This window comes from Spermophilus citellus (assembly GCF_964194105.1).
Source record: "Spermophilus citellus genome assembly, chromosome: 9".
Taxonomy (NCBI): Eukaryota; Metazoa; Chordata; class Mammalia; order Rodentia; family Sciuridae; genus Spermophilus; species Spermophilus citellus.
The window spans coordinates 118,396,546-118,411,441 of NC_138191.1; the positions used below are offsets into that span (position 1 = coordinate 118,396,546).

General features: G+C 56.6%; 1 protein-coding gene across 10 annotated transcripts in view; it reads right to left on the reverse strand.

Annotated features, from left to right (window-relative positions):
* The window catches only part of PTPRU (protein tyrosine phosphatase receptor type U), a 76,644-nt gene that overhangs the window by 57,657 nt on the left and 4,091 nt on the right, over positions 1 to 14,896 (reverse strand). For 5 of the 10 annotated variants that reach the window (XM_081305997.1, XM_081305996.1, XM_081305994.1 and 2 more), the window contains exons 2-6: positions 4,707 to 4,838; positions 1,742 to 2,013; positions 1,169 to 1,250; positions 949 to 1,064; positions 497 to 671 (exon numbers count right to left, since the gene is read on the reverse strand). In XM_081305997.1, the coding sequence (XP_081162123.1) occupies positions 497 to 671; positions 949 to 1,064; positions 1,169 to 1,250; positions 1,742 to 2,013; positions 4,707 to 4,838 (777 nt within the window). Of the gene's footprint in view, positions 1 to 496; positions 672 to 948; positions 1,065 to 1,168; positions 1,251 to 1,741; positions 2,014 to 4,706; positions 4,839 to 8,709; positions 9,363 to 14,896 lie in introns of those variants that run through there. The other 5 variants (XM_081305988.1, XM_081305992.1, XM_081305990.1 and 2 more) reach the window with 3 other exon arrangements.

Below are 14,896 nucleotides of genomic sequence, written 5' to 3' on the forward strand. Positions count from 1 at the left end.
TCACCACACCCACATCCCCAAGATGCCAGCCTGCCCTCCCAGACCCCTCATGCCTTGGTCCAGGACAGTTCTCTGACCCCTTCTAAATCCCCAAGCCTTAAGGGGCCACGCTCCAAAGGCTGATCCTGTCCTCACCCTCCAGCCCATATGCACCCCCTCACTCCCCAAGCCTTGCTCCTATGGCTGATGACACTCGAGTGCTGGTCAACACTTAGAAGGCACTGTCACACACCTCCTCACCAGCTCTCACCTGGACCCGGACCCTGTCTGCCCCACCCTCAGACCCACCTCTGGACCAGGCCATGCCTCAGGGCCGACCCTGCTGCCTTGACTGGACCTCAGCCACCCAGACCCTACCGGCTCTGTCCCATCAGCAGGCCTAGGGGTTCAGCTCACACCCCACGCAGGCGCTGACCCTACCCTTCCCAACTCCGCCCACCAGGGCCCCACCCCCCGCTCCAGCGCCCCTGAGGTCCTCCAGGTAACCCTCGCTGACCCTTGACGATAAGCTCCGCGAAGTTAGAGACACCAGCGCCGCGCGGGGCCTGGGACACGCAGCGGTACAGGTCCTGCTCTGCGCGGCTGACCGCAGCCAGCGGGAAGGTGGCCAGAAAGCGCCGGTGACTGATGTGCCGCACACCGGCCGCGGGCACCAGCGCCCCACTCTGCCGCTGCAGGGGAACAGGAGTGGCATGGTCAAGGGAGGAGAGAGGGATCTGGACCTCGCTCAGACCTCGGTGAGGGTAGGGGTCATTCACCCACCCCTCTTACACAGTAGTCTCACTGTGTGTGCCCCAGAGTGAGGGGCACCCAAGAGGGCAAAGGGAACCCTGTTGTGGGAGACACCTGGGTATGGGTGCTTAAGTGTGAAGTACTCGGCCCCCCAGGACTAGAATAAGCTATTCACACCCCACCGTACCCCTGGCCAAGGTCTGAGACCTCCCTCACCTGGAGAAGGAAGCGCTCGGCCTCAGCAGCCCGTCCTGCCGCCATACACTGGAAAGACGCGTTCTGGCCGGCATTGACCTCCACATCGCCCAGGCGTGAGAAGTGCGGGGCTTTTGCTGTGGGAACAGAGCCAAGGCATGAGCTAGGCCTGAACCCCACACAGACCAGATCCACAACCATCGCACCCCTCATCCCTGCACCCCCAGTAGCTGGGACTCACCGCAGGGGTAGCTGAGAAGCAGGATGTCATCTAGGCCCATGTAGCCCCTGCGGTCTGGGGAGATGAGGGCCTCAAACAGCACCTGGGGGAGCGGAAGGGCCCTTGTCATATTGACATCCCTCCATCCCTGTCTAAGGAGGTGTCCACAAGAGCCCCCTATCGCTGGGCCCCAGCCCCACCCTCCTCAATCAGCAGAGGTTAGCCCAGCTCACTCTGACCCTCCCCACCCTGCCAGCTGGTTCAGGAGTGTGGTGCCACCACAGAGAGAACAAGGTCAAGGCCAGAGGTTCTCTCCCAATTCTGGACAATTACCTGAAAGCAGCAAAATTCTCCCGAGCCAAACAGGGTGTCTAGGCTGGCACTGTTCCAAGTCACCTCTGGCCCCTGCCATAGGCTACTCCTAGTAACAATGACCTCTGATGCTGAACCTAGATTCACCCCAGATCAACTCTACCCTTGACCTCAAACTGACCCCTGATGTTGAACACACTAATCCCATCCTATTCCAATACAAAGTGGCATCCCTCTGCCCTCAGCCCCAGGCACAGGCTGACCACAGTGACCCCAGCCCACCTGATATTCATTGGGCCAGAAGGTGCTGACAGCCAGCTCAGCCTGGTGCCACTGACGGCCATGGGATCCAGTCATATTCCAGACAGCGCTGCCCAGGGGGCCCCCGTTAACACGCACATAGACGCCCAGGGTACCAGGGCTGTGGCCATCTCGGCTGTATAGGAAGTAGCTGAACTGCACACAGTGGGTGTCGTTCTCGCTTAAGCTCTGGAAGATGACATGGGCCCGCTGGCCTGGGGCGTGCTGGGAAGCATTGACCATCAAGTAGGCGCCTGGAGGGAGAGAAGGAAGAGGTAGGAACTGAGGAGCCCTTAGGGGAGGGCCAGGATTGGGTGGGCACTGAGAAGGGGCAGAAACCAAGGACTCCAGGTTTTTGAACCCACTGGGAGTCCAGGTGCCGAGTTCTGGGCCCAGCTCTGATTCACGGGGTAGGTCTCTTCTGTTCATAGCATCTGCTTCCCAAAGGAGACGGTTGAAGCAGCAGAAAGCATACAGATCTGGCCTTGTCACAACCTATTACAGCTCCTCACCATCTGCAGGTCACAGTCCAAACCCATGCCCTGCCTGAGACACAGCTTGCCCGTGTTCCATGCCATCCTTGGAAGCAGGGACTGGGTCATCCATCCCGCAAGTCAAGAGCCCAGCACATGGCAGATCTTCTGAGGCCACAGCTTGCAAAGCCTTGCCTCCACATTTCCCTCCTGGCCCTGGATCATTCATAAAGTGTCTCTCTCTCCCCGCCAGCCTGTGAGCTCTGCTATGTCCCTGCACAGGCTCTGAACCCAAGCTGAATGAATATGTGGGACAGAGACTGAATGAAAGGATTAACTTCACTTCCAACCCCCACCTGAATCTAGATTCCTGGGACATATACTCTTGATTTCTAACCGGGGGGTGGGGGGGGGGAGGTAGCCCTGACCCTTCCCTGAAGATCAAGATTGTGTGCTACAGGGACATGGCTTTCCTTCTGAGGGGAGAGGCCCCAGCAGATGCCAAGGGGAGGCCGACAGCAACCTAGAGCCGCCTCCTCCCAGGCTTGGCTGCAGGCCAACACAAGCACATTCAGATTCCCGCTCCAGGAGGTTCCCCAGGGACTCGGCTGGAGGAGATCTCATTCATCTCTGTGAGCCAGGAGCCCTGTGGAGGCAGCTCCCAGATCAGTCCTGGCAGGATATTAAACAAAACTCCGGGTCCCTGTCCCCGCCTGGGAACAGGTACATCCTGGCCCTGTGAGCAGCCGTGCCTCCTAGTCTGACACTGCTCTTGCCTCTTCTCCTGCTTCCTCTGCATCCCTCCCCTGCTCTTTCATTTATTCCCTTTGTTCCTGTCACTCTTCCTTCTCCTGCTGTCTCCTGGGGGTACGGGTCTCCTTCCTCCCTTCTCCCTCGGCCCCAACATTCCCTGCACTGTGAGACCAGGAGGGTGGAGGCTGAACACCTTGATCATCACCACCTCCAGAGCTAGCAAAAGGCCATGCCAAATACTAAGCCTGTGTCTCCCCTTTCTCAGAGTGCGTCTCTGCTTCAGTGAGAGAAAGAGAGGCAGAGGCCACAAGACTGCAAGAGCCGAATTCAAATCAGCTGTTCCTGATCACCAACCATGTGTCAGGCTGAGGCTGGGCCCTGGGGATCTGGAGAGGCCCACACAGGGACCTTCCATGGCAGTACCTTCACAGATGATTCTCGGACAAATGAGACTGTGAGACCCACGAGCTCAGAGGTCTGAGAGGGAGCTGAGAGCCCTGCAGAGGCAGATGAATGCCCCAACATGGGGACAGCTGAGCAAATGCACAGAAGTGGGAGGCAGGGTGAGCAGCGGGGGACAAGTGTGTGGCTGCCAGGCCATGAGGGGCCTGCCTCTGCTTGGCTTCAAATCCTGGTCCCACAATGAGAAGGCTTGCTGCCCTCCCCCCAACCCTGGACAGCAGATGCCATCCCAGCCCTGCTGTGAACTAAGCAGGAAAGACCCCAGGCCACTACTGTGATAGGGCAAAGGGAAGGGGTCTTTTGGCAGTCCAATCCTGGGGTCAACTCACATTATACGTGTCCCGTGACCCAGGCCTTATCAGTAATAAATAAAGTCAATTAATTAACCTCCATCTGCCTTATATTTCTCTTACTTCCCAGTTGATTCTGTGCCCAGTGAAAACAACTACAGTGATTGGGTCCCCCAAATACCCTCAAAAATAATAACTAAACAACTAAGCTCTCCCATGTCACCTCTGTGCTCTGCACTTTGTAGGCATTACCTAATGGCCCTTGAAATGAGTTACTGCTCTCCCCCACTTTACAGTTAGGAGAACAGGGGCTCAGAGAAGTTAAGTGACTTGCCCACAGTCTCAGAGCTAGTCAAATGATGGAGCTAGGATTTGACCCCTACCTTCATGACTCTGGAATGAGTGCTGCGGGCCCACCATCTGAGTGGAAGGCCAGCATCAGAATCCATGTAATTAGTCTCTGACTCCCTGTCCAGTACTCAGGAGACCCAGAGTGCCCCATCCTGAAGCAGCCAGAGCAAAGCGGAAGTTGGGTTGGTGGATATTCCTGTGACTTCCAGGAAGAGGAGGGCACAGGAATATCCACCAACGTCACTGCTCCAGCAGCATCTGGGTCCTCAGGAGACCAGGACCCAGAGGCCCTCAGGGAAAAGTGACGAAGACACGGTGGGAGTGGGGTGGACCCTGAACTAACCTATAAGGGGAGTGACAGGAAGTGGGTTTTAACTTGTAGCAATAAGGGCCTTTGATCACTTAAACCTGCACCCACCCATTCTACCAATGAAACGACCTGAGGTGCACAGGTGGACGGTGTCCAGAGGGCGCCACACTCAGCATCACATATGTCATTACAGATGCTGAAGCCCATGAGGCCAGAGAGGTTAGTAACATGCCCCAGGTCCCACGGCAGGTGGGCGGAACTGTCCCTGGAAGAAGACCAAAGGGGAATGGAGAGGAGGGAAGGCTCACCGTGGGGCAAGTCTGCAGGGGCCCGCGTGCCCGGGTGGATCCTCACTTGCTCCCACTGGAAGTCGTCGTACTGGGCCTGGCTGTACTCACAGGGCACTGCTGGGTCACTCGCCTCCTCGAAGGTGCAGCCAGCTGCGAGGACAGAGCCCATTAGCCCAGGCTAAGGCAGGGCTGCTGGCCAGGAGGGCTCCTGGGCCACTTGCCACGTTCCCCCACTGTCCCCTCCCTCTTCTGTGCTCCTTCCTCCACCCCCTCCCTTTCACTAGGCCCTCCCCTCATGCTCCCTTCCAATAGCAAGTCCTCGCCCACTGACCTTCCCTCAGGACCTCCCAGGACCTCCCCACTGCTCAACCACCCACCAAAGACCCTCCTTAACAAGGACCAGCGGTCATTGTTGTTATGTCATTGGAACCTCACAACAGCCCATCTGATCAGATCAGGATTAGAAGTATCCCCATTTTATTGATGAGGAAACTGAGCCCAAAAAACCTAAGGGACTTTCTCAGGGTCACACAGCTAGCTAGTGGCAGAGATGGGGTTTGAACCAAGATCCCCTGACCACTCCTTAGCACCCCTCCATCTTCACTGTGCCAGGCACAGGGGGGCCCAGGCCGGGGAGGACCAAGGAACCCTAAGCAGCCCGACAGTGTCTCCTTAACACTCGACCATCACCATCAATCATTTCACGCTTTCAACAAGCACAGTGTGACGCCAAGCACCAAGCGGAGTGTCCCTCAGGCCTCACCTTAGTCAGGACCATGAACATTCCTACTAACAGAGCTCCAGGGGATCTAGTCCTCATCCAAGGTCACTAGACTTAGGCCTCCACTTGCTGGGCTCCTGGATGCCTGGCAGACACTGGGATTTCCCCCATCTGACAGATGAGCAGACTGAGGCCCCCGAGGGTGAAACCATCTGTCCACAGTACAATAGGGCAGGTCAGGAGTGGGTGTGGCATCAGACATAATTGGGATTGAATCTTGACTCTGCCACCTGCCAACCCTGGTGACCCTGGGAAAGCTGTTCTCTTTCTGAGCCTCAGTTTCCCCATCCACACGTGGGGTGGCTAAGAATTCATCATGGGGATGCACTTAGCACATGTAAGCACTCAGGGAACAGCAGCTCTGACTATGTGGCACTTGCACCCACACAAGGAACAGAGGCAGGATTTGAATGCATGTCAGTCAGGGGCCCAGAATGACACTTCCCATCAGAAATATGAGCCGAGGCAAACCTGAGCTACTTCCCAGCTCAATAAGATGGGATGGGGGGGGGGGGCAGTCAGTCACTGGGGCGTGAGTGGCACGTGCCCAGCAGGCAGCAAGTGACTTCACTTTGGGGAGGCTCCGTGTTTCATCTGTAGCAGTGGCTGCTCCATGTGGCTATGCAGGTCATGTGAAGTGACACGTGGAATACACCAGTAGAGCCAGGAACAAAGGGGCTCCCCACTTGCTGGTCTCATTTCCTACTGTACCTCATCTGAGTGTGAAAGGACGAGATGTGGGCGTGAGGCTGGCACCAAGCGGACGGGATGGAGTAACAGTGACGGGGCTGGACCCTGGTTGGGCTCTTTGCCCCTTTGTTAGAAAAGCCCAGGTCAGCAGACCCGGGGTCTACGGGAGGCTTTAACCCCATCCCCACTGGGAGGGCCTCAGCTCTCCCTCTAAAAAGGCCCATGGTGCAGCCCAGCAAGAGGGACTGCTTCCTGTATGAGGGGCACAGCTGGCTTCCGCCTGACCTGGGCCTACCCAGGGGGGTCCCAGTCAATCGCTGAGGCAGAAGGATTGCCAGGAGGCAAAGCCAGGATGGGGAGCCCTGACTGAGGCCCAGGCCCTTCCTGTTCCCTCAGGAGTGACCAGGCAGCTTCTCCAGGACATTTCACCAGGACCCTGGAGGCAGGCCTGGGAAAGCCAGTTCCTTGGCTTCCTCTTGTCCATTCCGAGTCAGGTGACATGGCCTGCCAGGACTCCCAGGTTGAATGACCCGTCTCAGACTAAGGCACAGACTGAGGTCTCTGATCAAAGCAACCCCAGACTGTCTGACCCAGGAAGGGTCATACTCTAGTCACACGATCCTCCAGACAATCTGACCCAAGTTGGTGAGCCCCAGATATACCAACCTTAAAGTGGCTCCCAGATGATTCTCTGGTCAGAGTCACCCCAAATTCATCCAGAGGACCCCCCAGACTATCTGACTTCAGCCAAAATGACACCAGACTAACTGCAGACAAGCTGACTTTAGCTGGAGAGACCCCTGACCTCTTCCTAGTGACCTGTATAACTGACCACAGCCAGGTGACCTCTCAGACTAACTCTACACAGAGTGACCCCTTAGCCAGAATAACACTTTCTCCCTGATCTTTGGCAATCTCCAGGCCTAGGTCTCTGGGCCAGGCCCAGTTCCAGTTCCTGTCTTTAGTGGGTAGCATCTCTGAGGCCAGTTCCCCAAGGAAGGCCCTAGCCTACAAGGGACGGGAACAATTGCTTTCTGAGCTCTGGGAAAAGTCCCATCCCCTGGGATGCTCAGGAATCCCACAGCTGACTCTCAGTTCTTGCCAAAGAACCCACTCCTGCAGGAGGCTGCTAGTGTGGGGGAAACTAATCTGACTCTGGATTCCGAGCCAGAATGGTAACCAGGAGTCCCCCTGAACTGTCACCCACCAACACCACCACAAGGGGGCACCAATCGCCACCATGACCACTAGCGACATGTAGCCCCAGGCCACACAGTCACAGTGTATAGAAAACCAGATTTAAACCACCTCTTTATTCAAGAAGACCAGGCACAAACAAAATAAGGCCCTGAAATGCTGTTGGCCACGTGCATTATTAACTCAGTATCGTGCATAAGACATTTGCTTCCTGACAGTACAATACAGTTGCCAGGTGACAGACACCATTAGAGGCACAGGATGAGACTCCACCTGCTTTAGGGATCTCCCAGTCTAAGTGAAGGTGACAGAATGAGACAAAGCAGAGAAGGTCACGACTATGTGTGAGGCAAGGCTTCCTGCAGGAGGCTGAGCCTGGAGAGGTAGGTGGGAGGACCCTGGGGGGCAAGGGGCCAGCAGAAGCAAAGGAAGCAGTGAGAAAATGGTCTGTCCGCCACAGAGAGGAGTCCAGGCTGGCTAAAGTCATGGGAGATGAGACCAGAGGGATACTGAGGCCAGACCAAGGTGGTGAGCATTTGGCCTCATTTTGACCTAGGGAGCCACAGTAGGTGTTTGAGCAGGGAAGCGCCTGGAATCCAGTGAAATGAGTGATACATGCCATAAGCCACAAGTAGGGAAGGTGACTTCTCCAGGGCACAGATGAGGAGGGGGCTTAGGACCAAGCCATCCAGGTGTCAGATGTCAGGAAGTGGCAAGGAAAGGGACCTCAAGGGCCCCTCTGGATGCAATCAGCACATACTCCAATCACACTCAGAGAGATGCGCAACACCCCTGCAGGAACACACGCACACCCACACAGCCGCACACTAGAACATTCACACACACTCCCTTTCCCCAGCCTGGTCTGAGACTTGGGGACACAGTATAAGTTAGGCACACCAAGGCCTCTCCTAGGACACCCATCTCTACGGAGGCCTCCCTGAGAGGGTGGGCTGGAGCAACCCAGGACCCCTCAGCTCCCCCAGCCTCAATGCAAACTGGCCCAGCCATATTCCTCAGCTAATCTCCCCAATCTGGCGGGCGGTTGCCTGAGCAACCGTCAACCACAATTTGGGAAGGCAAGGGGATGGCTTACCCACATCCGCCTCAGCTCTGGACTGGGTGCTGTCAGGGAGGAGCATGGGAGGGGGCCTCCAAGTGCGAGGATCTCCACACCTCCATGTTCATGCTTCCACCCAGGTGCGTGTGCCTGGCTTGTGGGATTGACAGGACAGCTGGTACAGAGTAATCACCTCGGAGGCAGGAGACCGGGATACTATCCCTACTATGCCCCTAAATCCCTTTGTGACTTGGGGCACATGACTTGCCCTCTCTGAATCCCAGCTTCCTCACCTGTGCAATGAGACCATGGTCCACTGCCATTCGTCTGCACTTGTGAATATGCTTGTGAGGAAAAATGACCCCAGGACTGGGAGAGGTCCTCTGGGGGAGAGGTGTGCCAGGCAGGGCCTGGGTGTCCAAAAGCAAGGGTCTTCCAGGCAGGTGCTGCGAGGTCGAGTGTGGATGGATGGTGCCTATGGGCGGAGCTAAGCAGCACATTCAGCAGCAGACATGTGTCTAAGAGGAGGTGTGTGTCCACAGTGTGCTGGGGGATTATGCACATGGGTGCGTGTGTGTGCATGTGCGTGTGCATGGGAGTACCACAAGCATCACACACCAGACTAAAAGTTCTCACTCCAGACAGGGAATGGCACCCTGGGCCCACTGCACCTGCAGCCAGCCACCCGCAGTGTTTTCTGAACACCCTGAGTAAATGGAGCCTGTTTGCAATGGGATTTTCATTCCCTTTGGTTTGTCAATAGAACATCCAGTTGGGTGGCCCCAGGAGAAATAGAACTTCTCCCAACAGACTGTGAATTCGGGGGCTAGGATCTCACCCAACTGTAGGCTCAGCCCCAACCCTGGCCTGGGGAACCCAGGTATCATCCAGTGACAGCGCTGGCCTATTTCACCATCCCTCTTCCAGGGAGTCCTATCCTACCCAGGACCTTCTCCCCCAACCCAGCCTACCCAGGTTGTTCCACCCCAACTGTAGGGCATGGCAGGCCTACCCGAGCCCCATCTCCTGCCTGCCTGAACTGTCTCGCAGGCCTTGGACTCCCATCTCCAAGCCCTGTATATGTAGGTGGCTAATAGTGACCAGACCTATTGACCCTATGGTCCCAGCTACATTGAGCTTAACCAGCTGCACCCAGTCCAAGGACCATGATTCCAGCCCTGGGGCCTGAAGCCCACCTCACCACTACCAAAGTTGCCAGAGCCTTGACTAACTGATAAACAATAAATTACAGACCTGGTTGGCAACCAGATGCCCTAACCACCCAGAGCCCAGCATGACTGCTGCCAGGGAGAGCCCCCAGAGCCAGGCCACAGGCAGAAAAAGCTGACCTGGCACCTCCCATAAGAGTCCAACAATGCCAACATCTGGCCATCTCCATCCAGGATGGAAGGAAGCCAACTACAGCAGAGGAACTCTCACCAGACCCATTCCCATCTCCTAGACCCACAGGCAGCACAAATCCCAGAGTTAGAGGTAGGCAGCCATGTCGGTAGCATAAAAGGAAGGCACAGGCCAGGGCTGGACACTGAGCAGAGGGGGAGGGTTGAGTGGAGGGCTTTGCAGTGCAGAATGGGCACAGAGTTCACGATCCCCTGCAGGGCAAATGCCCTGTCACATAAAGCCACAGTACACAGTAGGGGGCATAGGACATGTACAGACTCGTGCACTGAGAAAATCTGTACCTTATAGAGGTTCCGAGAAGAGAGAACTGTGAGACCACAGCATGGTGTGCTGAGTGTGCCATGCAGCAGCATCACACCGTATACACGCAGGATGGGGTTATCTGACGTGTGGGGGCGGGGCACAGAGTGCATAGCCCCCAGCACCTACATCTGGTAGGGCAGAACTGGTCAGAGCCCCAGTGCAGCCTGGAGGTGCTGGCACACCACTGCAAAGCACTGGGCTGGCACTCAGGGCTGCATGATGGGTACAGGAAGGCAGGATGGTAAGACCAGGCCTCCTGGGGTCCTCTCCCTCTCCAAATACCAACAAAGGGCCCAGCACAGAGCAGGTGTTCTCACTGAAAGAATGCATCCAGCACAGGCATGCAGAATGCACAGGGAAGGGAAGGATGCAGAGGACACTGCTGTGTAGCACCCGAGTCCCAAACAGCAGCGCAACACAGAGCAGAGGAGCAGAGCAGGCACAGACTCCAGGAAGGGGAAGGAAGTGGCACAAAAATGAGATGCAGTGAAGACGCCATGTGGATCGGCAGACGCAGGTCAAGGGCTCTGGGTCTAGAAGGCCAGCAGAATGCACACAACCCTACACTCAGCAGACAGTGCCAGGCAGAGGCCCTCGGCTGCCATCCCGTGCAGTGCACAGATGCAGCGCTGAACAGCAGCACTGCCCACAAGAAGCCGGGCCAGTCCCAAAGCCCAACAAAGTAGTCCCAAGCTACAGTCCCTGACCTTGACCCCATGCAGTAAGGGCAGATGTGCACTGCAGTGAGGACACTGTGCAAAGAGGTTGCCCACCTGAGGCTGCCGACAGAAACCTGGGAAAGGCCACCAGCCAACTCCACGGTGGTAACACAAACAGCCAAAGGCCAAGGTACCATAGGTGGCAGCGTCTGGCAGTCGTGGTAGTATGAGGGCCGGGCCAGGAGGCACCAGCCAGCGCAGTGCGTGCACCGAGGCAGTGGGACAGGAGTGCTCTGTGAGGCAAAGGTGCCGCTTCAGTGGAATGCAGATGAGCTGGGCCTGGGAACAGGACAGCCCACGTGCCAGGTGCAGGGCAGGTGCTATGGCAAAAATGCAGTGCAGGACAGAGATGCCACATGCTGCAGAGATGCAGTGGTGGGAGCTCAGCTGGTGGAAGTGCAGTACTCCAACCCAAGGAGCTGTGCCCAAGGCCCAGGAGAGTCCAGATGCCCCATGCAATGCTGACCGCCCAGCAAGGCGCTGGAGGGTGGGGCAGGAATACTCCGTGGTGCAGACACCTCTGCGCTGTGCCCGTAGAAAGCCACATGTTGATCTTGGATATGGCGCAGCATGAGGGGCTCTGTCCAGAAACCCAGGGGGCCTGGCCTCCCAGGTGACCACCCAGTAGAGTACCACAGCACAGAAGGGGGCTGCAAAGAGACCAGTGCAGGATGACTGCAGGGTGGAGGCACAAAACAATGGAACCATGCAGAGTGGGGACAGAGAGAAGCTCCGGCAGGCCAGCAAGGGATCCCACTGCAGCCATGCGAGATGCGGTGCAGTGCCAACACGCTGGGTCCCAGAAGCCCCACCACAATGAGGCGCATTTCTGTCGTGTAAGGCAACAATGTGACACACTGTACAAGTGCTGTGGGGACAGTTGCAGATGTCTCCCTGGGGAGCCCTGGCAGGGAGGGAGCCTGGACCCCCAAAAACCCTGTGCCTATGGCTCTCCCAGGTTGGGCAGGCTCCCCCACGGCAGGAGACCAAGCCTCATCTGCCCTGTGGGTTTCTCCCACTTTGACCCCTCACCCTCCACCATCTTCCACCCCAATGACTCTCCAAGGGCACAGGATGAAGCCACTGTCATCCACAGGGCAGGCCATCCAGAACCGAGCACATTGTCCAGGTATTTATATCTGAGCAGGGCCCCATGTGCTGGCGGACAAACAATGAATTTAAATTCTGCTGAAAATCTTTTGGACAATTAAAGCTCATCCCTTGGCTCCCAGCCCAGGGCAGGGCAGTGTGGGGCAGGGCAGGGAGACAGAGAGGGAGACCTATGGGTTAGCCCCTGAACACAGGAAGTGAGATCGACAAGAGGGAGGTGGGAGAGGAGGGCCAGGCGCAGCCAACCTGGCCAGCCACTCCCTCCCCTCCCTCACACCAAGCACTGCTGCCAGCCTCGACTTTGCCAGAAGCCCAAGAAGAAACTTCTGGGCACACAGGAGGCCTGCAGACATGAACACACTTATCAGCTGACACTTCATGGTGCCTCCGATGTAACAGGACCTGTCCTAGAGAAAACCTGGAAACACAGAACACATCCTCACAGTCAGGCACGGTGGCACACACCCGTGATCCCAGTGGCTCAGCAGGCTGCAGCAGGAGGATCACAAGTTCAAGGCCAGCCTCAGCAACTTAGTGAGACCCTAAGCGACTTAGTGAGACCCTGTCTCAAAATAAAAAACAAAAAAGTCTGAGGAGGTGGCTCAATGATTAAGCAGCCTTAGGGTCAATCCCCAGTACCAGAAAAAAAATCTCTCTCTCTCTTCACAAAAGCTCTGCAGTGTTTTCTATTATCAACCCCATTTCCCAAATGGGAACACTATAAGGCCCAGAGAGGTTAGTACTAGCCAAAGTGTCACACGGCTAGGAGTGGTGAAACCAGTATTAGAACCCAGATGGTGTGGCCCTAAGCACATGCTCACAACCACTTCACTCTAGGCACACACACAAAGACACACACACACACACACACAAGCACGCTACATTCTGAGCAACATGCTTCCCACTCTTGGTGAAGATCCCTATTCTATCCGGATAAGATTCTCATATCTCCCAGCTGTCACCTCTTAACGCACAACTGTCCCTCATCCCCGTTTGTTCCCTCCCCACTCTCCCCTAGTCTTCAGTGGTTGCCCCCACATCACTTGTGCTCTCGTTGCCAGCTGTCCCACTGCCGAGATGCATATCCATCACCAGACAGCTCCTGTTCCCAGTTGTCCCCTAGCCCCCACCTACCACCCCAACCCCATGTGTGATCAGAAACCCCCAATAACACCTTGTCCCAATCTTTCTCCCAGCTGCGGCCTTCACACTCCCAAAGGTCAGTGACTTCCCGCAAACCACCTTGCTCCTCATCCGTTCACATCCACCCCCAGTCCCTGGAGTCTGCACAATGGAGACCTTCCAAGACTTCCTGAGTCAGCAGCAGCAGGATCTGCTAAGTTGGCCACTTTGGGGTCCTGCCCCCAGCCTTCTTCAGGCAATGGCAGCCCCGGCCCAGAGCCACATGAGGAAGCAGAGCAGCCCTCTGGGTCCCAGGACCTCCCTCACCTCCTTCAAGCCTTCCCTGTTCTCCCAGGGGGCACACCCATGCAAACACCTACCAGGCACCCACCAGGCTCAAGGCCCTGGAGACCAGAGGTGACAAAGAGCCACCCCAGCACTCAGGGGGCTCCTGGTCTAGTGGGGAGAGGAGAGAGAAAACAAGGGCCGCATGTGGTCATATGCGCATTAGGAAGGAACCTGACTTACAGCCCCAGGAGCAGACTGGGAAGGCTTCACTGTGCAAGTGACAGTAGAGCTGGACTGGGGGCGGGAGGTCCTCAACAGCAGTCACACTGGGCAAAGGCAGAGAGGTGTGGAAGGGCACTGCAGCCTCCGGGATCACAAGGATCTATCTGGATCAAAAGGCAGCTGGGTGGGAGAGGGGTCTAGGAGGACAGGCTGTTCACACAGGTCCCTGCCTGCCATGTGTGACCCCAGGTGCCAGGCAGCCGTCAGTGTGGGGCAAGGGAGTGGCAGCACCCTACATGTCTGCCTTAGAAAGGGCTTCTGGTCACAGAGTGGTGGGGGCATTGCAGAGAGAGGCCAATGGCAGAAAGGAGACCAAGAAGAATCTAATGCCATCGTCCAGGTGAGAAATAATGAGGCCAGGGAAAGGTAATCACCCAAAAACCACTGAGTGACGGTCCCTGCAGACGAATTTCACTCGCTGAGGAGCCCAGGCCTCACTAAGCTGCTGGGGGCCTCCCCCTCTAGCCCAGTGCTGACAACAGAACCCCCTGTGAGGGTGGCAATGTCCTCCACCTGCGCTAATTAGTACGACGGTAGTTGCTAGCAACAAGTTACTCTTGAGAACTTGAAATCCGGCTAGTGCAACTGAGGGGTGAAATTCTGATTCTAATTAATTTTAACTAACTTAAATGTAATAGCCACAAGTGACTTAGCGCCACTGTACTGCAGCGCAGGCAGACACTCCTGTCACTGTAGAAAGTCCACTGGGCAAGCCAGCTCTGAACAGAGCTGAAACAGAACCTAGATGGCCCCGCCTGCAGGCGCAGAGCCACGGTGCCATCCTGTGCACCCCCGAAGCTCCCACACCCACATCCACACAGTGAGACACCACCCACCCAGACAGCAATGCACCAACTCAGGGACCATGAGGCTTGATCTCCAAATACCCTCGCATCAGGCTCCGGGTATCACTGCAGCTGGTCACCACTATCCTGATTCCAAACCCGGGTCCCACCAGGCCAGGTGACCAGAGGCAAGCCACCCTGACCAGCCACACATGTCCTGTGTCCCAGCCTCAATCACCACCCCCCAAACACACACACCCCACTCTGGCTGCCTGGATGCCAGGGCCACACCCACCCACACCAGGACAGGGGCTATAACCTCACCAGCCCATCCCAAACTCTGGGACTGGGGACTGCAGGAGGGTCTGCCAATGTAGGGTTCTCCCCCCCTGCCCTCCTCAGACGCTCAGTTTGACCGTTAGGACTCCCGAAGCCTCAACAACCGCCCA